The 24,838-nt window shown below is 46.1% G+C and overlaps 2 protein-coding genes across 2 annotated transcripts; one reads left to right on the forward strand and one right to left on the reverse strand.

The window, feature by feature from the left end:
* The first annotated feature begins 121 nt into the window (after positions 1 to 121).
* Positions 122 to 3,918, forward strand: PFN3 (profilin 3). Its single transcript, XM_007064761.3, has one exon. The coding sequence runs from the start codon at positions 3,478 to 3,480 to the stop codon at positions 3,889 to 3,891; it is 414 nt and encodes a 137-aa protein (XP_007064823.1). The 5' UTR covers positions 122 to 3,477; the 3' UTR covers positions 3,892 to 3,918.
* A 12,342-nt stretch (positions 3,919 to 16,260) lies between these two features.
* C3H1orf115 (chromosome 3 C1orf115 homolog) lies at positions 16,261 to 24,323 on the reverse strand. The gene is made up of 2 exons (XM_037895688.2): positions 23,830 to 24,323; positions 16,261 to 17,649 (listed from the first exon to the last, which is right to left on the reverse strand). Exons 1-2 carry the CDS (start codon positions 24,076 to 24,078, stop codon positions 17,530 to 17,532), a joined length of 369 nt encoding a protein of 122 aa, XP_037751616.1. The 5' UTR covers positions 24,079 to 24,323; the 3' UTR covers positions 16,261 to 17,529.
* Between the last annotated feature and the right edge of the window lie 515 nt (positions 24,324 to 24,838).

The following is a 24,838-nucleotide window of genomic DNA, read 5'->3' on the forward strand; positions in this document are numbered from 1 at the left end:
GCGAACCACTCCAGGGAAGTGAGTGGATTTCTAAAGGGGCGGTGAAAGCCCGGGAGATGAGACTGGAGGCATGTCTACGCGGTAGGCTTAAGTGCACTTAAGTAAGTACTGCGGTGGCTGAAGAGGGGCAGTGTGCTGGGCTGAGCGCTCAGCTCCCCCCTGGGAGCCCACTTGCCCGCAAGGGTCTCAGCTACCCGCTCTTGGCTAGGAACGGAGGGCAGCCTCCCCGGGCTTCTTGGCTCCCTAAGTGGGGAGCCTCCAGGCAGCAGCCAGGTTGGGAGCAGGGAGCCAGGGTTTCTTGTCAATTTCATAGCTCCAGCATGGAGCTGTGAACTAGACAAGACAGCCAACTCTGGATGTAGTAAAACACTGTGTACATAGACACTGCCTCCTCCTAAGTACACTGACATAAGCCCTACTTCTCTGGTGAAGGTGGAGTTACTATGTGGGTGTAGTAGGGCACTTACATCAAGGGGACAAGGCTGTTGTGTATACACTGACATAATTAGGTAAACATAAACTGCCTTTCAAGGACTTAATTGTGTAGGGCAAACCAGGCCTCAGAATCTGCTGGTTGAGCCATGCAGAGGTTCTCCCAGTTACCACCTTGTCCACTGAGTCTCAGCTGGGATATCTAACATTACACTCTCAGTTGATACTTTGTCCCCTTAGCCAGGAAAAAAAAGCTACAATTCTTGAACCTACAATTCTAGGTTCTGGCATAGTTATATATTTGCAACATGACTGATCATAGTCAGCCCACACCAGTTACTGTAAAATACCTTTACTATTGTGTAACGCTCTTCACTGGGAGACCAATACCACTTGATAGTTGATTTCTCTGTAAAGTTTCCCTGAGTCATTAATTTCCCACTTCAAAATTGGCCATGACAAATTTCCAACCAGCATCATACTGAGCTTACATATAGAAGCCAAAGACAAAACCTGTCCTTCTCTGGGGCACTCCACAGCCCATGTAACTCATGACTTGGCCCTATGCCCGTTGTTGTCAGACATCACCGGTGTGGTGCTCTGTTCAATGTTGATAACAGTCGGCTGCATGTGTGTGTTCTCCCTGTGTGCTATCCCAGCTCTGCGCAGATAGCTGGCACAGCAGATCTCGAGCAAACTGCCCAATGACCACAGACTCTAATAAGGTACGAAGGCACCCAGCCAGGTTTATTGCCAAATGAAACACAGTTTCTAGCTCCCCGGATCAGATGTCTACAGTTCTGCTAGTACGTATGTGGTCCCTGACAATGGACCGGCTCAGTCAGTGGCGGGATTTGCCACTGCCCCTTAGGCCAGACAAAGACATCCACTCAGGGATGCATTCTTATACACAGGTACAAACCTGGTTACGCATCACTGAACTCACTCAGGTACAGCCCCTCTATGCATTAGGGTGTTGCCATTCTCCTGGTACAGGTTGGTTCGAACAAATAAGTCCATCCATCGTATTGTCTATCCATCATATTGTCCTGTCTTTAAGCTGGGTCTGCCTGTTCCTTGTTGTCTGTGTGGGATGTGTTTGTACCAAGCTGTTCTGGTGCCGTCCTGGCTCACGTTCATCTTATTAGTGCTTACATGTGTATATGTGCTTTTAGCAGCCTTCCTCTTGCCAACTTCTGTGAGCAGGGCCTGCCTCTGGCCCACAGCCTAGCTCTGCTTTATGTTAGCAACGTCTTGACCATTACTTCAGTTCAGGCCTCATACCGGGCCTCTGATACCAAGGGTTTTATGTCTCAGGGCCTCATCTTACTACACCCGTCTCCAAAAGCAGGACCAGAGGGAAAGGCAACAGATCACCGTCAGACTGCAACTCCAAACTTTTCAGCATTGGTAAACAAGTCAGTTGTGGGGAAGGATTTGTGCCTCTATTTCCAAGAAAACTCTAGGGAAGTCCTAGCCTGAAACAGATTCCCCACCAGGAATTCTTCCTGCCACACCTCACGGAGGAGTTCAACACCTGTACCACCCGAAAATAAGAGAGAAAAAGGAAAGGTGCCTGAACTGAAGATTGTATAGCCACCACTGATGTTCTCAATAATCAGAAACAGTATTTTATAGAAATAAAATGAGAATTATCTTTGCTTCCACCATAGCTTTACAAAGTTGATATGCTTTACATACCGTTTTCAAGGGTGATCAAATGTACCATGGTGGATGGACAGGATGTTAGAACTGGTATGGATTAGGGAGGCACTGCTATAGAAGAGCTGAGCGTGCCCCCATGCAGGCTGGCACTGATGGTAGCATGCTGAGGGAGCCGAGAAAGCTGGATTGATACAGACAGGGCACTTGCTGTGAAGAAGGTCACATAATCACCATAAGATGTTCATTTCACTGTTTCAGAGGCTAGGAGAAATCTGTTCAGATTAGCTAGAGATAGCATCTGTATATTAAGAGATGAGCCTGAACTCATAAGTATGTGGATGTTTTGCTCAATCCATTTATACACACAGAGGCCAGTTACCCAGTTGAGATCCAGATCCAAAGTCCAGAAATTATTAGATTTTGGGGGGTTGGTTTAGGCCCATTTCTATTTTAAATACGTCCTTCAGCCATGCCAGGTTAATACTGATGAGTTTTTGCCCAAGATCCATCATCAGTTTGCCCACACACCACACAACTGATGGGTGAGGCAGAGAATAGAGAATACTTCAGCTGCAAAGTGTAAGTAAACATTGGCTGTTCATTCTGTTTGCTTCTTCAACACTCCAGAGCAAGAGATGGTATCACTGGATTAGGACTTTGGAAGAGGATAAGAAAGGCATGGCAGGTGGTAGGATGGTTTTGCCTCCTAGAGGAATTCTCCACTTTCAACTTCAGAAGAAAACGGGCTTTGTAGGGGCAGAATCTGATCCAATATTCACTGAAAGAACTGGAGTTTTTAACACCTTCAACTTCAGTATTGGGACTTCTACATTGTCATCTTGTTTTGTCATGGCTATACATCTATCTGCATTTTCCTTTTCACTCTTCCACCACCAAGCCCTGTGATACACAACATAGAGCAGTTTCCATGTTCTTTGGAGACCGCAATAAAAAACTGAAGTTCATACAAATGACCCCTCCTGGCAGTAGGAAGTAGAAGGGCAAACATCTTGTACATTTCTAGACATGTAGGGAATAAAGGCTACTTTTACTTTAAGAGAGATATGACATCATAATGGCCTACAGGTTGTGATGCCAGATGCTTTTGACATCACAAAGAAACTCTTAGCAACTGTTTAAGCATACACATGACCATTTCGTGATGGAGATAGATCTCCCTTGATTGGCAAAGGAAGAGCAGTGTCTGCTGAACCCTCTTGATTCCTCAGCTTGAACGCGTCAGAGTCAGCTCAAACAAACTCTCAGTTCAAAATCTCCAGGATTTGCTTGAAAGCTCCCAGTCCTGAAGCCCAGAAGGCAAGCAAAGAGGTAACAAGTTGGCTGAGAGCATTTCAGAAGCATTCTGACAACCAAAGCAGGATGGGTGACTGGAAAAGCTACATCAATACCATTCTAAAGGATAAGAACATTGAAGATGTAGCTATCGTGGGGCACAGTGACAACAAATCAGTATGGGCTTCCAAGCCAGGGGGCCTACTGGCTGCTATCTCACCTCAGGAAGTGGGGGTGATCATAGGCCATGACAGGAAGGGGTTCCTGCAGACAGGGATTACCATAGCTGGCAAGAAGTGCAGTGTGATCCGTGACTACTTGCTTGTGGAAAAAGATGCTGTGATGGACACCAGAACCAAGGAGGGTGACAGCAAGTCCATCTGTATTGGCAAGACCCCCAGAGCCCTGATCTTCCTCATGGGCAAAAAGGGAGTCCATGGAGGAGCCCTCAACAAGAAGGTGCATGAGATGATTGCAAGCATGAAAGCCCAGAATAGCTAGAGCAAAGGACATAGATACTGCTGTCCTGGGGGGCCCATGGAAAATGACCTTATCCTTGCTTTAAAAGAAAGGAAACAAATTCCTGATTTCACTTAACTGTCTCTTTGTCCGTTTCTTTCAGGTGGGATGGAGTAGGGTGGAGGAACTTGCTATTATACTAGCAACCTGCCTGCCCATCTCTTGAGGGGCTGTTGAGCATGATTGTTACCCTTACTGTCCCTAGTCCCACCGGTCTGTCTCCAAGCCATCTTATGTGGTATGCTGACCATTTCCCACTCTCCCAATTCTCCGTTAGCAATAGCTTTGAGAAAAGGGGATTTGGTCTCTTTTACCGGCTAGTCTGTGATTGTCACTGTTTGATGTAGTTACATCCTGCCCTTCTGCTATTGGTAATTGGAAAGTTCCTTGCTCCTCCTACAAATAGCCCCAAAGACTAAGGAATAGCAGGGGTATTTGGGACAGTCCATTTCTATTTTGTTTTGGATGATGTTCCATTAGGCAATTACTAACATGAACGACATCTTCTTTCATATTATGGCATTTTATTAATCAAAGCTCTGTATCATTTTCCATTAGAGGGTTTATTAAAGACAGAATCTAGCTAGTCCAATGAGTACTGGAACCCTGAAGGGTTGGGTGCCACAAGCTGCACTTCTGCTATGTGTGCTGTGTACATGATAAGGCCAGTTTGTACCACTGGAACTAGCCCAGCTAACTTGGGGAGCTAACTATTGATCATCCAGAGTTGGGCTATTGTAGCAGCCTCCTGCTGCCAAACCTATTGACTGACCTGAATTCTGGGTGTGGAACCCACCCATTAATCTTTCACCTGCTCACTTCCCAAAACACTTCCATCACTGGGCATTTTACAGTAATTTTGGAAGGGAAGTGAGATTTTTTTAAGCCACCCATACTTTGGGGTGAAGATGGAGCCGGTTCCGTCCCCATTCAACCCTTTCTTTCCCATGATAAGTACCCTCATACCTCTTGCATCAGCTGGTCTCAGTTCTGTGACTCCTTCACACTCAACTAGCATGGCCTCCACAAGAGAAGGCCATGTTGTCTTTAGTGCTGAAGCACTTCCTCTTCCATTTCAGGAGATGCTGTATACGGGGGCAGGTTAGGGTCTAATCAGGACAGTGCAAAAAGAGAGGAACGCTTTCTCCTTCTTCACAACCCAGCAGCCAACAAGAAGCAGAACTGGGTGCATTGGGCTGGGAGAATAAAGAAGAGCAAAGGAAAGGCACCTCCTCTCCAGATTTATCCCTTTGGACAATATGTCCCACAATTTTTTTTTTCTCCTGAAAGGCTGATAGATATATGCTCTAGCCAGACTAGGTACTGCACTGCCGGGGCATTGAACCAGGTCATTGCCTGGGAACCAAACCTCTGGTCTCACTATAATGGGCGACTGTTTGCTCTGCCCGAACACCCCAACACACAAAGATTCCCCATTGTGCCAGGTGATGTTCTGTGCCAGCAGATCTCAATCCATTACACAATACCAAAGCACAGCATTATGGCACTCCACCCTCTATAGCCTCAGGGTACCCCACTATGCCAGGAAAGCTCAACTCTCCACACTACCAAGTCTGTCACAAGATCCCCTTACACAATGGCACCCCACCTTCGCACCATGCTTAATTGTCCGATCACTCAGCTTTCCAGGCCCACTGGGCCACAAATAAATCACTCTTGAAGAATGCACGAGGCCCCCATAGAAATAAGGTGTGAGCCAACATCATGGCAAAAATTAGACAGGCCATCCCCTATATACATGTGAAGGACAAAAAAAATCTTCTGTGCTCCTTGATAAATATGAATTTTCTAATTGTATATGGCGCTGATATTGTGTAATTAAATGAAGACCATATGAAGATTTGTAGCTGTAACATGCTGCTGAGAACACCCAGAACTGTGAGCACCCTGCCTCAACAAGAGTGAGCTTTTCTGGAGATTAGACGGTGCATCAGCTCCCCTGCCACACCAGCCTGTCTTCCTCACCCGCAAACTCCTCAAGGCTCTCCCACCCCAGACCTTGCCTAGCAGGTAACGATCTGTGAACTCCAGCCCCCAAGCTCCTTTCTCTGCTATGCACAGCCCCTACCACTGTACAATGTTTGTTGCTCTTTTAAAGGGTTGGTACATCACAGCTTTTTAATTGGAGTTAACACCGCCTTCCCATCAAACACAGCACTGCACTGCACTGGTCTGCCTTTGTTTCACGGGTCAAATTGATTCCCTGGAGTTCAGTCTCCTGTCTCTTCTGGAGGCCCAACTCCATCTTGATTAAGGTGTCTGCTGGTGTGTTCCAATGTGTTGCTTCCTGCTGCAATTTTACAATTTAAATGTTCTCCTCCTGCAGCCTTGGATACAAACGAATAGCCCATTGAATTTGGCCACACCTGGTTTGCGGTGTTGGCCTCTTTCCTTTGTGTGGAGGAAACATGTTTACCAACTTCCCCTGACATGCCTTTTAGGCACAGATTTCAAAGCATAATATCCCTGAGTATCCATAATTCCACACACAGCATTGTCACTGCATTTAACAATGATATTGTTGACCAGTGAGGTGTTAGTTTTCAAATGATACTTCACCAGGCATATTGTGTACAAATCTGACCCCCATATTTGCAGTGGTGTGCAGGGTGTGAACACAGGGGTCCCTAAGCCACAGTAGCATGCAGCCACATGAAAAACAGTATAAATGAAACCAAACTTCTAACACATTAGCTTGGGTGCACCTTAGAAAAAGGAAGGAACCCTCCAGTAAAACTACAACACCGGTGCAGTCAGCAAGCGCTTCCCCCAAAAGGATAATGCGTATAACCAGCAATTAAAATAAATTAACATAAGCCCCAGGAGGTATATATGATATATACATACAGGAAGACACAGTCCCTGCCGTACGTTGCTGAGAGCCTAAAATAAAGTTACAAGGCACTGCTTATTAAGCTTCTGCAGGTCATGCATTTTTATCCTGTCCAAAAAGCTTCACAGAGAACACAGTTCTTTGTGGTTAAAATTGCCACTTGCTTCCACAAGCTCAATGCAACAATGACCCAACATTTTGTTGTGTGTTAAGTCTTCCTCATTGGGCAAATCACAAAATCCAGTCTGTGCTCTCTGACACGTACAATCTGAAAGACACAGCAGACAGGACTGGAGATTAGGAGAGAATAATTCCAAGAGTTTGTTTGCTCACTTCTTGTGGGCATCACCAAAGGTGGGACTTGAATGTGGAGCAGTTTTGCTTTTAGAATTAGAATTAGAAATACAAATTAGAACATGGAGGAGAGCGGCCCTGGTTTGTACTGCACATTTTAACAGTGTTATGCATCCAGGCAAAGCAGTAACTCCTTGGTTATATACTGCAGTGATAATGGCCAGTGATCTGAGCCTAGAGAGGGCACATGTTATAGCCCAGTGACTGTACACGCAGAATAAATTTAGAGAACAATCATTTCAAAGCCTAAACAGAACCTGAATCCACAGTTCCCAAAATCCTCAAGCCCTGAGGTAAAAGCCCTTTTGTTTAGCTCAGCCCAGTAGAGTGTTTGTTACATTTAACCCAGACTTCCTCTGTAGCCTGGTCTGGTGAAACTACAGGAAAAATAACAGGAGCCAAGAAAACAGCTGCCTCTGCATGATCTCCTTCCTCCTGCTGTGATGTGAGAAATCCAGTATAGAGCTGAATTAGCCTTTTGCTGGTAAACAGCATGGCCTGAGAGAGGCGATTTGCTCATGCACACAATACCTCCTGAAAATACCGCTAGTAACTAACTTATCAGGCAGTTTTATTTTATTTTCAGACACACCTATGTCATCCAGGAGCCAAATACATTAATTCCCTCGGAGACTAAAAGATTTGCAACAACCTGTACAAGAACAATGGTCTGATTTACTTACAACACAAACAGAGTTCCAGGTTTTAACTGGATTCTAATTTAATTATAGGCAGAGCAGGCTGTGCCTTTAGCTAAGGGCTTGGCTACCCTTGCGAGTTACAGTGCATTAAAGGAGCCCCGGGCACACTAGCTCACTACCCATCCACACTGCCAAGGCACGTAGAGTGCTCTGACTCTGCGGCTGGTCCACTCCTGGTTCTCCACCTTGGCGAGTGGAATAATGTTTGGTGCGCCTCCACTGGAGCACCACGGTGCCAGTGTGGACACCCTGGTCTGTTAATGCGCTCTGATCGGCTTCCAGAAGTGTCCCACAATGCCTGTTCTAGCCACTCTGGTCATCACTTTGAACTCTACTGCCCTGCCCTCAGGTGACCAGCCATCACACCCGCCCTTTAAATTCTCTGGGAATTTTGAAAATCCCCTTCCTGTTTGCTCAGCCAGGCGTGGAGTGCTCTCAGCGCATCTTTCCAGGTGACCATGCCTCCACATGCCAGGTGATCCCCAGTATGGAGCAGTGGTGAGGTGCTGGACCTCATCAGTGTTTGGGGGGAGGAAACTGTCCAGTCCCAGCTGCACTCCAGCTGTAGGAATTATGATACCTTTGGGCAGATATGAGGGAACATGATGGAAAGGGGCCATGACCGGGATGCAGCACAGGGTTAAAGTGAAGGAGCTGTGGAATGCCTACCGCAAAGCCCGTGAGGCAAACAGCTGCTCCGATGCTGCCCCCGCGACATGCCATTTCTACAAAGAGCTGGACGTGATACTTGGGGGGCGACCCCACCTCCACTCCAAGGACCACCATGGACACTTCCGAGGCCAGTTCAACAAGGCGGGAGGAGGAGGAGGAAAGCGGAAGCGAGGGTGCTGAGGCGGAGGAAGACACCCCGGAATCCCTAGATGCATGCAGCCAGGAGCTGCTCTCAAGCCAGGAGGAAGGTAGCCAGTCTCGGTGGCCGGTGCTTGGGGAAGGACAAACACCAGAGGAAGTTCCCGGTAAGCGGCTTTTATTTGGGGAAGGAAGTTATTCGGTGCGGGCTCTTGGGGCGAGGAGGGTTAGGGCTGCATGCATGCCTAGATGTGGAATAGGGTGTTGATGTGCTCTCTCACATCGTGGTAATCAGCCTCAGTGATCTCCTCAAAGGTCTCATCCAGAACTTGGGCAATGCGCTTGCACAGATTTCTCAGGAGAGCCACTGTGTTCCGTGTCCCGGTAAGGCTAACTTGTCCGTGCCACTGTGCCGTGAGGGGTGGGGGGACCATTGCTGCACACAGGCAAGCTGCATATGGGCCAGGGCAGAAGCTGCATTGCGGTAAAAGACCCTCCCTTGCTTCCCAGGTCACCCTCAGCAGCAAGATATCTTCCAAGATGAACTCCTGTGGAAAATGTGGGGACAGTGTTCAGTATAGGGGCCCTCTGCTGCTGTTGGCTCTCCCCAAGGCACAGAAACCCAGAGGATGGGTTTCTGTGAAACAATCAGTCCCCCTTGACCCTATGTTTACTCACCATTTTGGGGATCCCGTTACGTGTGCTCACTTTGAGACAGGCAAATTCTGCTATTGTGTAGACTGTGCTTGCCCTTAAGTACGGGAGAATCATTGCTCTGTCTGGTGTGAACAATGCTGCCTCTGTTAAGTGTTGCATTTTGCCTTTAGAGGTGCAACCTTGAGATCTCAGCCATCTGTGTTATCACCGGCTGAAAGACTCCAAAGAATCAGAAAGAGGCCACATAGAAGCAAGGAAGACATGTTGCATGAGGTAATGCAGCATTCAAGTAATGACAATCGAAAAGTGCAGGAGTGGCGGGACAGTGAAAGGAGGATCTGCCAGCAGAATGAGAAGCACCGGCACAAAAGCACGGTGCTCCGGCAGCAAAGCACAGATCAGATGATAAGCATAATGGAGCGCCAAGCAGACTCTATCCAGGCACTCATAGCCATGCAGGGGGAACACTACCGTGCCCGCCCACCCCTGCAGCCCTTGTCCCAAAACTCTTTCCCTTGTGCCCCCATGTCACCTCCAACCCATTTTTCCCAACAACCAGGTTCTTACAGCCACCAGCTGCCTCCAACACCTGTAGCTTCATCACCCAGCCCTGAAAACTACAACCCTTACCCACTGCGCTCAACCCCCATCACCATGCAGTACAGCCATCCTGAAGTGGAGCACTCATTGCACAGCACTCCAGACAGTACGGACTCCAGGACATATGCAAATCTGTGATTGAACCGTTCCCCATCCCACCCCCTTGCCCTTTCCGTTTCCCAAGCAGTTGTTTCTTTTCAATAAATGAATTTTCTTTTCAATAAATGGATATTTTGGCTTTGAAAACATTCTTTATTACTGCATAAGGTAAAAGATACTTTAGCCCAAGAAAGCAACAGGCACTGCAAGTCAGCGTAGCAAACACAGATTCCTACTAACATTGGAACCACTGCACTTCACTTCTGTGCAGGGCACCAGACATTACTGGTGGCTTTCAGCCTCAAATTGCTCCCTCAAGACAGCCCTAATCCTTGCAGCCCCGCGCTGGGCCCCTCTAATAGCCCTGCTCTCTGGCTGTTCAGATTCAGCCTCCAGGTGTTGAACCTCCAAGTTCCATGCCTGAGTGAATCGTTCACCCTTCCCTTCACAAAAGTTATGGAGGGTACAGCATGCGGATATAACCGCAGGGATGCTGTCATCGGCCAGGTCCAGCTTCTCATATAGAGAGCGCCTGCAGCCCTTTAAATGGCCAAAAGCACACTCCACAGTCATTCTGCACCAGCTCAGCCTGTTGAACCACTCCTTGCTGCTGTCAAGGCTCCCTGTGTAGGGTTTCATGAGCCACGGCATTAAAGGGTAAGCGGGGTCTCCAAGGATCACAATGGGCATTTTGAAGGTGATCTTCTGGTCTGGGGAAAAAGTCCCAGCTTGCAGCTTCCTGAACAGGCCAGTGTTCCAAAAGATGCGTGTGACAGGCACCTTTCCGGGCCAGCTTGCGTTAATGTCAATGAAATGCCCACGGTGATCCACAAGCGCCTGGAGAACCACAGAGAAATATCCCTTCCAATTAACGTACTCAGAGGCTAGGTGGGCTGGTGCCAGAATTGGAATATGCATCCCATCTATCGCCCCTCCGCAGTTAGGGAAACCCATTTGTGCAAAGCCAGCCACAATGTCCTGCACGTTACCCAGAGTCACGGTTCTTCTGAGCAGGATGCGATTAATGGCCCTGCAAACTTGCATCAACAAGATTCCAACAGTCGACTTCCCCACTCCAAACTGGTTAGAGACTGATCGGTAGCTGTCTGGAGTTGCCAGCTTCCAGATTGCAATAGCCACCCGCTCTTCCACTTTCAGGGCAGCTCTCAATCTCATGTCCTTGCACCGCAGGGTGGGGGCGAGCTCCTCACATAGTCCCATGAAAGTGGCTTTTCTCATCCAAAAGTTCTGCAGCCAGTGCTCGTCCTCCCAGACTTGCATGACGATGTGATCCCACCACTCAGTGCTTGTTTCCCTAGCCCAAAAGCGGCGTTCCACAGTGGTGAGCATGTCCGTGAATGCCACAAGCAGTCTCGTGTCATATGCGTTACTCGAGTTGATATCATTGTCGGAGCCCTCACTGTCACTTTGGATCCTAAGGAGTAACTCGACTGCCAAACGTGACGTGCTGGCAAGACTTGCCAGCATATTCCTCAGCAGTTCGGGCTCCATTCCCGCAGACCGAAAGGGAAGACAGAGCGCGCAGTACAAAAAACATTGCAAGATGGCACCAAATGTGGACGGAAGCACAGGGATTGCTGGGATGTGAACCGATGCATCACAGGGCGTTGGGACAGGACCCAGAATGCCCTGCATTCCCCCGCCCCCTTCCCCCAAGCCACAGCACCAGAATGGGAAGAGATGCTCTGTGGGATAGCTGCCCATAATGCACCACTCCCAATGCCGCTGCAAGTGCCGCAAATGTGGCCACACCCGTGCGCTTGCTCCTGTCAGTGTGGACAGACTGCAGCACTTTCCCTACTGCGCTCTCCGAAGACCGGTTTAACTCAAAGCGCTCTACATCTCCAAGTGTAGCCATGCCCTAAGGTAACCTGACACTTTCCATTATAAGACCATGTTTTCAGTTGCTTATAACGTTGTCAAACTTTAATAGTACAGTCTGAAATTTTCCATATCAGGTGTCTGCCTCAGGCTATACATTTTTAGAAACTTTCTGCTAAAATTGTTCAGTTCTTTCCGAGAACGGGCTGCACCAAGTACAAAAGCCAGCGCACCAGAGAAGCAAGGTGTGGGTCCTTAGCAGTCAGGCTCCTCTGATTCTGAACACATTCACTGTGAGAGTTCACGGTTGTGAACCCTGGAAACTCTTGATGAAGAATATTGTTGGGTTCATAAGTGTTCTGCAGTGATCTGTCTTACACATATTCCTTTGATGGCCATAATTATCCAACATTGCAAACTACTGCCCAGTGCACAGAGGTGTGATCCCGTGGTTAGTGGATAAGCCTGGGAATAAGGATTTCCTGAGTTTTGAGGCTGTCTTTCTGTAACAATACACAGTTCCTTCAGTTCTGCAAAAAACAGGAGAGGAGGGGAGACAATGCCACAAACTCACTCACTTTCTATATCTCTCAGTCAGGGATTCACATGGCTTTCAGGATGATTTGGCCCAGAGGAGATCAAAATTAACACACACACACACACACACACACACACACAAGCCCCATTTTCTAAATTTCCTCTAAATATAGAGCAAACAAAAGATTCAAAAGATTAATTTAAAAGGAGGCGAGGTGGATAAAAGCATCACTGCTTCCATTTATAATCCTCAAAGAAACAAATAAGTTCCGTGAGTCATGCACTCGAACTGAACTCAATGTAATGAGCATGGGGGGAAATCTCTAGTGAATAATTGGCAATGATAGAATTAAAAATAGGGTCATTAATAATGAATGCCTTCTAGCAGAGAACACTTCTGCAAAGCAGCAAGATAATGGGTCTCATTCACAAGGCACTTCCTTTGTGGGGAACCACTTATGCAGATTTGTAGATTTTCAGCAGGCCTTCATTTATTGTAATAAAAGTCAGCTAAATTGTCCATTATCCAGCAGTGTAGCAAGGTTCTAGCATCACTGAAAAACATCTTTTTACTCTTGCCAGCAGTAAATCCTGGGCTCTGTGAATTTACCATCATCAAGCGAATACAACCTTGATTATTTTAAGCACATATCCAATAACTGACACACACTGGCTTGTTCCCCAGCTTCTATTAATTACATTGAAAATTCCTTCAATTTTCTGTAATCCCAATTATCCAAACATATTCAGTGTCACCACAGAACCTGAATAATCACAGTGGAGCTGTGCATGCTCTGGGGAAGCTGATCAAGGCCTGCAGTACAGGGATAAAAGACATCTCTGCAATGATTGGAAAGCCTGGCAAGATCCTCAGATGAAAGCGCAATGCGTTTTTAAAAAATTAAGAAAATACAATACTCCTGCCGCCTTACATTTATAAAATATTATAGTGCAAACAGCCATTGAGCTGTTGAGTTCAAATAGGTATACGCATCTGAAATACAGAGAAACTTCCCACTGCAGGGGCTTGACACAGAATCTGGATTAAAGATCAGTCATGACAAATTACACTTCCTACTCTCTCTGTTCAGGTAACAACTCTAGTATTGTTCCTGTCAGAGATCTAATCCTTGTCATAAGGCAGTACCAGAGAACAATGAGCATTGCTAACTCGCACAGAACTTTGAATTTCTCCCAGCAGATGACACTAAAGGACAATTCCCTATAGGTTAGAAGTTGTGGATTCTGCACTGTTATCACAGACACAGCTTTCACGGAGATCCATGCGTGTTGCTCACAAGGATCAAAGGCACAACATGGTTCTACGTGCTGGTGTTTTCAGCCAGCTGGAGTCAGAGATTCCGATATTTGGCTTCTTAATACATCAAATATACAAAGGACACCTTTGGTTACCAGGGTGAGTACCTTTAGATTCATTCAGGACTAGCAAACAGCTAGGCATACCAACACCTCTCTTCTATCTTGTTTTCAGCTTCAGGGAAAAAAAATTGAATCTCAGGTTAGCTAACAGTTATGTTTGTGAAGAATCACTCATTTTTGAGGTTATTTGATGCAGAGAGTCTGCAAAGAGCCTGGAAAAATAGCTTTGAGGGATGTCAACTGCCCCATTTATTTGAGGGAGGCGTTAACTCAGATGCCAAAGACTGATAATGTAAATCAACGTTGTTTACTAATTCATTCCTCTTGTAAGAAGGGAGAGGGAGGATCATAGATCTGTAAAATGTACTATGAGTTAAGTCTCATTTTGATGCCCCAAGTGGTGGTCTTTGGGAAGTATCACCATTCCTCATCCCCCAGTCTAGAATGAGCCAAACAAAAGGAACCTAGCAGAGCACATGGGTAGAATTAAGCCATACCAAGGGGGAACCAAGGTCAGGGAGCTCAGACATCACACACAATCAAATTGTGAACACCTACTGTGAGGGGCTTCTCCTTTTGGTGATTCACATGGGCGGAACTTGTTTTATGGGCAGAGCTTGGCCATTGTTTTGTTTCCAATTCAACCCTTGGATGTGTTCAACTCCTTGAGCTATAGCATGCCCTCCAAAGTAAAACATCATGGAAGTTGGGTAAAAAATGTGAAAACATACAATATAGACATGGCAGTCATACCACACAACGGTACGCCTTCCCAAAACACACACCCGTCAGGTGGAGCAATGGATATGGGTACAAAACAGGCACAGGAGATGGAAGAGTAAGTGAAAGAGCAGCAGGGGTACCAAAATCAAATATTCTCTGTGTGTCTGCTACATAAAGACAACTACTCTTTTCCACCATGGTCAACTTGGTCTGTCACATTGCCGTCTTCCTGAAAGGGTACAACCCTACCTGGCCAATAGGCCATGCCTGTGAGACAGTCTCATTTTAACAAACCATTCCATATCCCCAAACTTACTTTGCTTCTCCAGTAAGCATCTGTCAGTACTTTGCCATCTCCCATAAGCAATTGATTTGTCTAGGTTCACTGTATTTAGGTAACAGCACAAAAGGCCCCTACCAACATCTAGGTATCATCACAGACTGCTCTGGTGATCCTGTATGCAGGCTGGGGTGTCACTTCACAGCCCCTCCGACCTCACCGCAGGACGGTTGGCATTGTTTTGTTCATGAAGTATGAACATGCTGCATCTCATTCAAACTCGTGCCGCACTGCGGCCAGAAGTTTTACAATGCTGCCTTTTCAGATTATAAACACGTCAGGGCCTGATTAGCAGAGGTGCTTGGCATGCACAGCTGACTACAGGGGGAGCCATGTGCCCCTTTGCACTCCTGAAAATTAGGCCCCATGCCACTGAACCATTTTTTCCATGTGATGGGGGTTTGCTGGCTTGGCATTTTGTATCCTGCTTTTTCACTCTGTGCTATGCTAGCAACAGGAGCCCCAGGCCCTTAGACTGACTTTATGTTGAAAGGAGGAGGGAGAGGAGAGTGTTGGTTGAGAAATACAGATAAGCAACAGCAATTGGCAGCCTCAGCAAGAAATGAACTAGTTGATTTCAAGGAGGAAAAGCAGCCTTGACGTGAATCACTGACAATTTAATGGCAACGATATCAGCTATTTATCGTCTCTCTCTCTCTATTTGTTGTTTGATTGTTGGGTTTTGGTCTATTTTAGAGTCATCGTTTAGCATGAGTTTCTCTTGCCAATAAGCCTCAACTCCCCCCCTCCCCAAGCCCACCACTAAAAACTCGATCTCTAGCCCCACTTTGAAAATGCACTGATAGCAACAAGCCTATTCCATAAAAGCTGCACCAGCCAAAGGGAGGCCATAGTTCAGTAGACAAGAGAACACAGTTACCATCAGACAGAGCAATTTACAAGCTAAAGTTTATATTTACCTTTGTGGAAAGTCCCTGGTGATAACAGGCTAGAGTTACCCATTAGCAAGCAGCTATTATATTATGACCTAAGAACTGCTGGGTATGTAACATACATATAGAATCAAAACCTGAGCCATAAATCCCTCTTGCTATTTCTTCCCACACCCAAAGAATCATTCATTTCTCAGAAGGAAGCAAATGCAGAGCTGTAACCAAAAAAAAAAAAGGAGTGAGATTAATCCAAACACATTTGGTGGCTTGTGTGAAGCAAGGATTGTGGGTCTAAGTGGACAAGAGTTCACATTGCAAAAAACACCATCACAACAGCCTGGCAGCCTTGTTGGAAGTTTGAGCTGACACATCAAGGACGATATGGTCCTTCGCCACTTACCTATCATCTCTCATCCTTAGCGATGGTTTCTCCAGGGCACTGCGGAGGCCTGTTAACTAAGCAATGTGGGAAAGCTTGCACTGCAGCTGCCTATGCGGTACTTGTTTTGTGAATAAAAAACTTCCTTTCATTTGTGCACTTAAAAATAACATTCACAAAAGCAAAGGGAGCATTTTTATTTTTATTTACAGTTCTTCATTTTTCTGATCACCATTCAGAGAAACACAATCTGGCTTGTTAAGAGACGCAATTCAAGTTCTTTCATAATAAGGCAAAGAGAACACGCCAACAAGATTTAGTTAAAAGAATGGCAGAAAAGCATAACTTAGAACTCCAAATATTCGTGAGGAAAATGCTTGATCTCATGTCAATAACAGTTCAGATTTGTTTCCCTCAAAGTGTGATGCTAGGAGATCTCCATCCAAATTTCTTAGTCCAGCCATCTGAAAGTTTCATTTTGATATGGCATCGCTACAACTTTCACAAAATGAGATGAATACAGAGTGAGTAGAATTCTATGGGCCTCAGATGTGCCTGGTAGTGTTTCTTCCAGAGTCTGGCGATATTTGGTATTTTTCTTAAAGCCCCAGCTCCCAGAGTCAAGTGATTACACAAGAGTCTCAGCTTTCATTTTCAAAAAAAGTAATTTTCTAGCCCTCACAATTACAGAGAAAAGCTTGGCAACATGACTAGAGGGAACCCTAAAGGCTCAAAAATCAGAAAGCAAGCAAAATATATATATGTTCTTAAAATCTTGTGATTTTTAAGCAAATCTCCTGATTTTGCAGGGCCCAAGGAATGATTTCTCAATGTCTGGAATTGGCAATACTGAGGTAGTAAAGCTAAGCCCAGCCCTGCATATAGTATCTGAACATATTCATTGTAGCTGTCACTAACAAAGCATTAAAATACACAAGCAAATCAAAGGCTACCTTTTCCTGATACCTTTACTATCTCTATTTCCTTCCATTATTTTGACTATTCCTCCTCATAACCAACATCAAATCTCCACTGCTTCTCGCACCTCATTCCCCTTCCTGTTTTTCCACTCATACCACTCTCCCTCTTCTACTGGCTTTCCCTTCCTCTTTGCTCCTTTTAACAGATAGCCTCAGGCTTGAGTAAATTAATGTACTTATAATTACAAACTTTGGCTCAATTAATCTACGATTATTTCCTTGGCCTTACACATTCTTTCATTGGATCTGATTTTAATAGCTGAAAAGCACTTGAGATGTTTGCATGAAATCACTGGAGAAATGCGATTGTTCCATTCGAATACAGTTACGTCAGTAGCTTCCTTTGTTATTGTTGAAAAGAATTTTCAGATGCAGGTCACAGCAGCAGATCTAATGCTAGGAAAGTACAAATCACCATACCCCTCTATGAAAGCTCATTTTTTCTTCCTTTATGAGACAGGCAGAGCCACTCTAGCGGACCAAGGCAGCTACTGTTGCTGCTACTCCAAAGGGTGCTGCATATGCAGTTGCTAATCCTTGCAGGCCAATCACCAAGTAGCGACATCCTTTCCGGAGAGCTTTGCCAACATTCTATTTTTAGGGAAGAAGGGGGTGGGAGAGAGAGAGAGAGAGAACAGAAAATAACATTAAACTAAACAGTTTGGGGAGCTCAAACAAAGGGCAGCCATTTTATACGTCCTTCCACAACCTCAGAATATGAACAGACCCACCATCTTCTTCGGGCTTGTCCACAGGGGAAAGTTTTACCTTTTAGACCAGCATAATTCAACTGATATAGTTATACCACTATAAATTGCCAAGTGGACACTCTTATTCTGCAGCAAGAATGCGGGGTGTTTTGTTAATTTTTTTAACACCCTCCAAAGTAACATAAGCTAAACTGAAAAAAAGGTATCATTCGATAATAAGAGTTGAAACAGAGTTACACCTCTGTAACTATATAGGTTTAAGCTCACACCTTAGCTTATACCAGAAGAGCTTTCCACACGCCTTAAGTGTGTTATAAAGACTATTGGATTGCTTGCATCTAAGAAGGACACTAGCTGCTTAAAATTGGGGTGAACGTTTAATGGAAATGTACACAAACAGTTCAACTCTTTTTGTCAACATTTCACATTTTGACCATCTCTGTTTCAATATATATCTATAAAAACTCACACATTTGTTTACAGCATTGCAGGAAACCCAAGATAGGTTATTCAAACTGAAAATATTAATCTGATTTTCATTTCAGTCTTGATACTATTTACTTACATTTGGCATTCCTCATGATTGGACAGTTAAACAGTCTGGGCCAGTAGTTTTTTTTTGTTTATAGTTAGCTTCTAGTCAAATTTACTTTCAGGCCCTCAGAAACTAGCACAAGACTGCAATGTTTGCATTGCACATACTACAGGTGAATGCTTATCTGTTTAAAACAAAATCGGTGGAATCCAATCCATTTCTATTATAGTCATAGCTTTCCCTAAAATTGAATTACAGCACCTGAAGACCAGATGAGATCAGACAATGTCACTTCATGGACCAAACTCTGCAGTCCTCACTCCAATGATACCCTATAGGAGTTTTAATAGTGTTAGGGTGGCCAGATTGAGAGGCAGCACAGACCAGTGAGTAGGGCAGCAGATTGGAACTCAGGATGCCTGGGTTCTTTTCCCAGCTCAGCCATGGCTCTGCTGTGTGACATTGCGCAAGTTACTGCTCCTCTGTTTCCTACCTGCCTTTTTTGTGCTTGTCTACATTTAAGAGTTTTGCCAGTTTACCTATATGGGTGTCATTAAACAAGCCAAACCTTTCCCCTGTAGATGCAGTTATTGGTATAAAAGTGCTTATGCCCATTCCCAGAACTGCCATAAGATACACTGGGATAAAAACTTTTATACTGCTACTACTACTGTGTCTATACTAGGGCTTTTACTGACATAGCTGTGTCTGCACAAAAAAACAAAACAAAAAAAATTACACCCCTAACCAATATAATTATGCTGGTAAACTTTTGTGTGTAGACTAAGGCCTGGTCTACACTAGAGAATTAGGTCAGTGTAACTACATCACTCAGGGGTATGAAAAATCAACACCTGGTCCCCTGAGTGACACAGTTAAACCGACTTTATCCCCCGGACAGACAGCACTAGGTCAATGGGAGAATCTAGCTACGGCCTCTAGGGGACCGATGGGAGAACCCCTCCCGTCAGCATAGGTAGCGTCCTCACTGAAAAGCTGCAGCGGTGCAGTCGTGCCACTGTAGCATTTTAAGTGTAGATGAGTCCTAAGCCTTAGACCAGGGATTGGCAACTGGCCTCCACTTCCACATCATTTATTTGGCTCGCTCATAGGTGGCTGGTGAAAATATTTTTTATGGGGGAAATGGAGGAGACTGAGCTGGGACATGGCCATGGCTGACCCAGGTAGCACCCCGCAGACCCAAATCTGAGCACCAGACACAAATTAAATGGAAAACACTGAGTTACCAAAATTATTCAAGAGGAATGCTACTTTCAGAATAGGAGTGATTTTTGACCTGAATGACGATAGTTACCACAGTAAAAAATTGTTACTTTTCCCCCTTAAAATTTGTGTATGACTTTCAGGGACACCTTGACTCTAAACTGATTATTTTATAGATATATGGAGTCTTATTATACTCTTTTTGTTGCTGCTGGAAAAGAAAAAAATCCACCCCCTAACACTTGTAGTTAATTGGAATGATGTCAAAATAAGAACACTAGAGAAATGCAGCACAAAGAAATGTAAAGTATCCGTCACATGGATTAGCTTAGTGCCATTTCCAGACTGAAATGAAGATTTTCTATCCTTTGATCTGAGTGAGAGTCAGTTTCATTCTGTCTCTAAAGGGACTGGTTTCTTCCAAAAAAAAAAAAAAAAAGAAAGTCAGCAGGCTGCTTCCTCAGATTTAACTAATTAATTGTCTTTCAAACAGACATTTCTCTTTCCTATGAATGGCAGCAATGTATTTCTAGACAGCCACAAAATATGTGTGTGAGATATTTAGGGATGTTTTTAAGTTAGTTTGAAGTGTGATTTTACATACCTAGGAAATCTGTTGGACAATTACTATTAGTTACTATAGTGATCTGAGAACTCACCACTTTAGCACAAATTTACTTTTCAATGCAAAGGCAGGGTTGCAGCCATAGGATATTAAGTGTATATTTTAGAAGTCTGTGATTCACCTCCTAAGGACAATGGAGATTAGTGCCTTTAAGATTTATACTTACAACTTCTGATGTTACAATAAGAAGTTTGAGAAATAATTGTCAGTTACTCCCTTACGCTCTCCCTGAGATCCGTACAGGATTGTTCACTACATGGTTTTGTGGTCAAGGCACAGGACTAGGTGTTAGGGCACCTGGACTCTACTCCCAACTCTGCCACCTATTTATGGTGTAACGTTGGGCATGTCACTTCATTTCTCCATCTGTAAAATTGGGTAACAACTTACAGAAGTTCAGTGAGGTAAAATGTTCCAGAAATTCTTGGCGACCCTCTAAAAGAGGGTCTCCTACTGCTGCACTTCTAAGTGACTTCTAGTGCTTGCTGTAATCTAATTTTCCCCTCTGTTCATCTATCTATGTACTGTAAGGCTCCCATCAGTGCGAGGTCTGAACCCTTCACATACATCAATTAATCCTTCCAGCACCTTTGCACAGTAGGGAAGTATTGTCCTATTTTACAGATGGGGAAGTGAGACAGAGAGAGACAATGTGACTTTCCCAAGGCCACATAGGAAGTCTGTGGTACAGCCAGGAAGTGAAGGCAGATCTCCCCATCATCCTTCACCACACAAAAAGAAAAGGAGTACTTGTGGCACCTTAGAGACTAACCAATTTATTTGAGCATAAGCTTTCGTGAGCCACAGCTCACTTCATTGGGTGCATAAAGTGGAAAATACAGTGAGGAGATTTATATACACACAGACCATGAAAAAATCGTTGTTTATCATACACATTGTAAGGAGAGTGATCACTTAAGATGAGCTATTACCAGCAGGAGAGTGGGGTGGGGGGAGAGAAAACCTTTTGAAGTGATAATCAAGGTGGGCCATTTCCAGCACATTTCCAGGAGTCAACAAGAATGTCTGAGGAAGAGTGGGGGGAGGGGGGAGGAATAAACAAGGGGAAATAGTTTTACTTTGTTTAATGACTCAACCACTCCCAGTCTCTATTCAAGCCTAAGTTAATGATGGTGAATATTCAGGGGACACCATCATAGTGCCTAATCACATCAGCCACACTATCAGAGGCTCGTTCACCTGCACATCTACCCATGTGATATATGCCATCATGTGCCAGCAATGCCCCTGTGCCATGTACATTGGTCAAACTGAACAGTCTCTACGTAAAAGAATAAATGGACACAAATCAGATGTCAAGAATTATAACATTCATAAACCAGTCGGAGAACACTTCAATCTCTCTGGTCACTTGATTTCTGATCTAAAAGTGACTATTCTTCAGCAAAAAAACTTCGAAAACAGACTCCAACAAGAGACTGCTGAATTGGAATTAATTTGCAAATTGGATACAATTAACTTAGGCTTGAATAGAGACTGGGAGTGGTTGAGTCATTATACAAAGTAAAACTATTTCCCCTTGTTTATTCCTCTCCCCCCTCCCCCCCCCCCCCCCCCCACTGTTCCTCAGACGTTCTTGTTAACTCCTGGAAATGTGCTGGAAATGGCCCACCTTGATTATCACTTCAAAAGGTTTTCTCTCCCCCCACCCCACTCTCCTGCTGGTAACAGTTCATCTTAAGTGATCACTCTCCTTACAATGTGTATGATAAACAACCATTTTTTTCATGGTCTGTGTGTATATAAATCTCCTCACTGTATTTTCCACTTTATGCACCCGATAAAGTGAGCTGTGGCTCACGAAAGCTTATGCTCAAATAAATTGGTTAGTCTCTAAGGTGCCACAAGTACTCCTTTTCTTTTTGTGAATACAGACTAACACGGCTGCTACTCTGAAACCTTCACCACACAGTCATTCCTCCTCTAGTTTTATTTCCTGAAACAAGCAGTGCCTCCCCCCCGCACCCCCTCCCCTCAGGGCAGTTATACTTGTGTTTGCATTTAGGGTTTGTCTGCTGTATTCATTCCTTTTTTTAGTACCATCTCTCAGTTTGCATTCCCTTTGCCTTGGAGTTTTGAATACAATTTTTGTGACATTTCAGTTTACTAGCACATGATGCCACTGATCAACTATTTAAAAGCACCTTACAAGTTAATTTTCCTTTGTCTGTCTGATCAGCAGAGGAGTCTGAGTGAGAAAAGAAGGAGGAGTCCTTGTGGCACCTTAGAGACTAACAAATTTATTTGAGCATAAGCTTTCGTGGGCTAAAGCCCATTTCATCAGATGCATACATGGAAAATACAGTAGATAGATAGATAGATAGCATGAAAAAATGGGGGTTGTCATACCAACTGTAAGGAGAGTAATTATCTATTAAGGGCAGAGAAGAAGAGCCTGGCTCTTCACCATCAAAGGAGAGGGCAACAGGGGAAGACTGTGTAAAGTGTGCATTTCCAGTGTCAGGCTACAAACTGGGAGTTGCTGTCACATTTAACGACACCGAAGCATGACACATCCTGCAGTAAATTCTTTCTTTGAAGCAGCATTGCACAGTGGGGAGGGTGCAGAGAAGAAAGTTGAAGGGATAGAAGAATGCTGTAGTTTCCCACCTCCACTCTCTAACCCAGAGAGGAGGAAGATGTCCTGCCCCACTAATAGGTCTCAACACAAGCACCACTGCCACAGATAGAGTAGAAAAATCACGGCCCTGTCTTACTGCACACATTACAAACGGGACTTGGAAGGGAGGAAAGTGGGAGGGGGCGACAGGACGTTTAGGTTCTAGTCCAGGCTCTGCTACGATCCTCTGTGTGACCTTGTGTGAATGGCAACCTGCACGTGCCTCGGTTTACCTAGGAGTGAAATGGGGCCCGACGCACCCCACAAGAGTGCGGTGAGGCTGGATTCAGTAAGGTTTGCAGAACCGCACCCGGAAAGGAGCTCGAAGGATTCATGGTGCTTATGCTCAAATAAATCTGTTAGTCTTTAAGGGGCCACCGGACTCCTTGTTGGTTTTGTGGCTAGGGACTATCACGGCTACCCCCGATACTTGACATGGTGCTTAGGGTTGGGAGTGCAGCTTCTGCAGCAGAAAAGAAAGTCAAGTCCTGAAAGGGATTCTGGGTATGGAAATACGCCCGTGAGCCCAGGCCGAGCCACCAGCAGAGCCCTTTGCTAAGGGGAGCCTGGAGGAAAGGCAGACGATGCATTTAAAAGAGAGCTAAATCCGCGGAGCGTCCCCCACGCCAAACCCAGCGAGCCCGCCTAGCTGGTCAGTGTCAGAGACGGGGACGGCTCCTGTGGGCGCTGGCACGGACTGGAGTGAGCTAGTAACCCCCTCAGCCCCCCGGCTCGCCCTCCGCCCAGGGCTTGCAGCGCCCCCTTCCCACCGCCTCTGGCACGTGCTGCCCTGGGCGCGCTGGGCGCGAGCCGGCGCCTGCCCCCTCAGGGGCTAGAGGCGGTTCCCCCGCCGGGCTGGCTGCAGCCTCCGGCCAGCTCCGAGCACACGGAGGCTGGGGCCACCGAGCAGCCGCGTGCCAAGGCAGAGCCCAGCAGCGGCAGGGACAGGCCCGGGACGCCCAAGCCCTTCTTAAGCGGCTCCCCGCGAGCCCGGCTGAGCTCGATGCGGGGTGGGGGGCAGCGCCAGGCTCCTGACCTTGCTGTACTTCCTCAGCTTCCTCTTGCACTTGCTCCTGCCTGCCGAGCCCTCCTGCCGCAGCGGCTCGTAGTCGTCCGGGAGGAAGGCGAAGCGCACTTTCTTGGAGCGGCGGGTCCCCTCCTCCGCCGGGGCTCCCAGGCCCTCGTCCTCCTCCTCCCGCTCCAGGATGGAGACCCTGTCCTCCCCAGGCCCCGAGTGGGAGAACTTGGCGTGCACCTTCCCGCCCAGCCTGGCCCCCACGGTCATGGTGCCGGAGCCCGCGCCCGGGGTGGGACTGCCGGCTGAGAGTCAGGCGAGCTACACCTTTGAGCCCTTCCTGCTTCCCAGCCACAGGACGGGACTTTCTAGGGGCCTGGCAAGGGAGAGCAACAGGTGGAGCTAAAGCGATAGGCATTTACATCCCGGCCTGGATTAGACCCTCCCCTGCCCAGCCCTGAGACAGGCAGAGACAGGCAAGTCACAGCAGCCTCGGTTGACCCCTGCCCCACCCCCCGCACTCGGCCCACTAGAAATTAGAGCCAGGGAGCAGGGGTTGCAGCCTGTTTGACATAATCCCTCCCTGAAAGTATTGGGGAGTGTAGAAAGCTTCCCCCATTACCCCCTGCTTTCTAAACCCATTGGAAATGCTAGGGCAGTGCTAGGGCCCTTGGCAGGGGCATGCTTCTGCCCCTTAGGATTGAAGGAGACACTAGCATCCATGTCCACACCTGGCTTTTCTAAAAACAACACCAGCCCTGCCTTTCAAACACTGGTCAAGGCTGGTCTAAAGTTTTCCGTAGTTTTCTGCAAGCCATCAGCCTCAGCTGGGCTTTGCTCGCAGCCCTGTGCAGAGAACACAGGATCAGGCAGCTCTGATAGGCCAGGTGGCCTGCTGTTATTAGGAACTGATATGTAGTGTAAGGGCTCCTGAAGCCTGAAGGCTTCTACCTTGTCGTGAGAGTATCAGAGCACGGACCAAAGGCTGCTCCTGCTGTCACCCTTATGAATGAATTGGTTCTTGGAGGCC

Source organism: Chelonia mydas, chromosome 3 (genome assembly GCF_015237465.2).
Source record: "Chelonia mydas isolate rCheMyd1 chromosome 3, rCheMyd1.pri.v2, whole genome shotgun sequence".
Lineage (NCBI taxonomy): Eukaryota > Metazoa > Chordata > Testudines > Cheloniidae > Chelonia > Chelonia mydas.

Bases quoted from the DNA above. Each gene is read 5' to 3' on its own strand.
- PFN3 (XM_007064761.3), top strand. From the start codon at position 3,478: ATGGGTGACTGGAAAAGCTACATCAATACCATTCTAAAGGATAAGAAC.
- C3H1orf115 (XM_037895688.2), bottom strand. From the start codon at position 24,078: ATGACCGTGGGGGCCAGGCTGGGCGGGAAGGTGCACGCCAAGTTCTCC. The intron at 17,650-23,829 runs GTCAGGAGCCTG...CCCTAAAAATAG, and splicing joins AGCTGAGGAAGTACAGCAAG to AATGTTGGCAAAGCTCTCCG.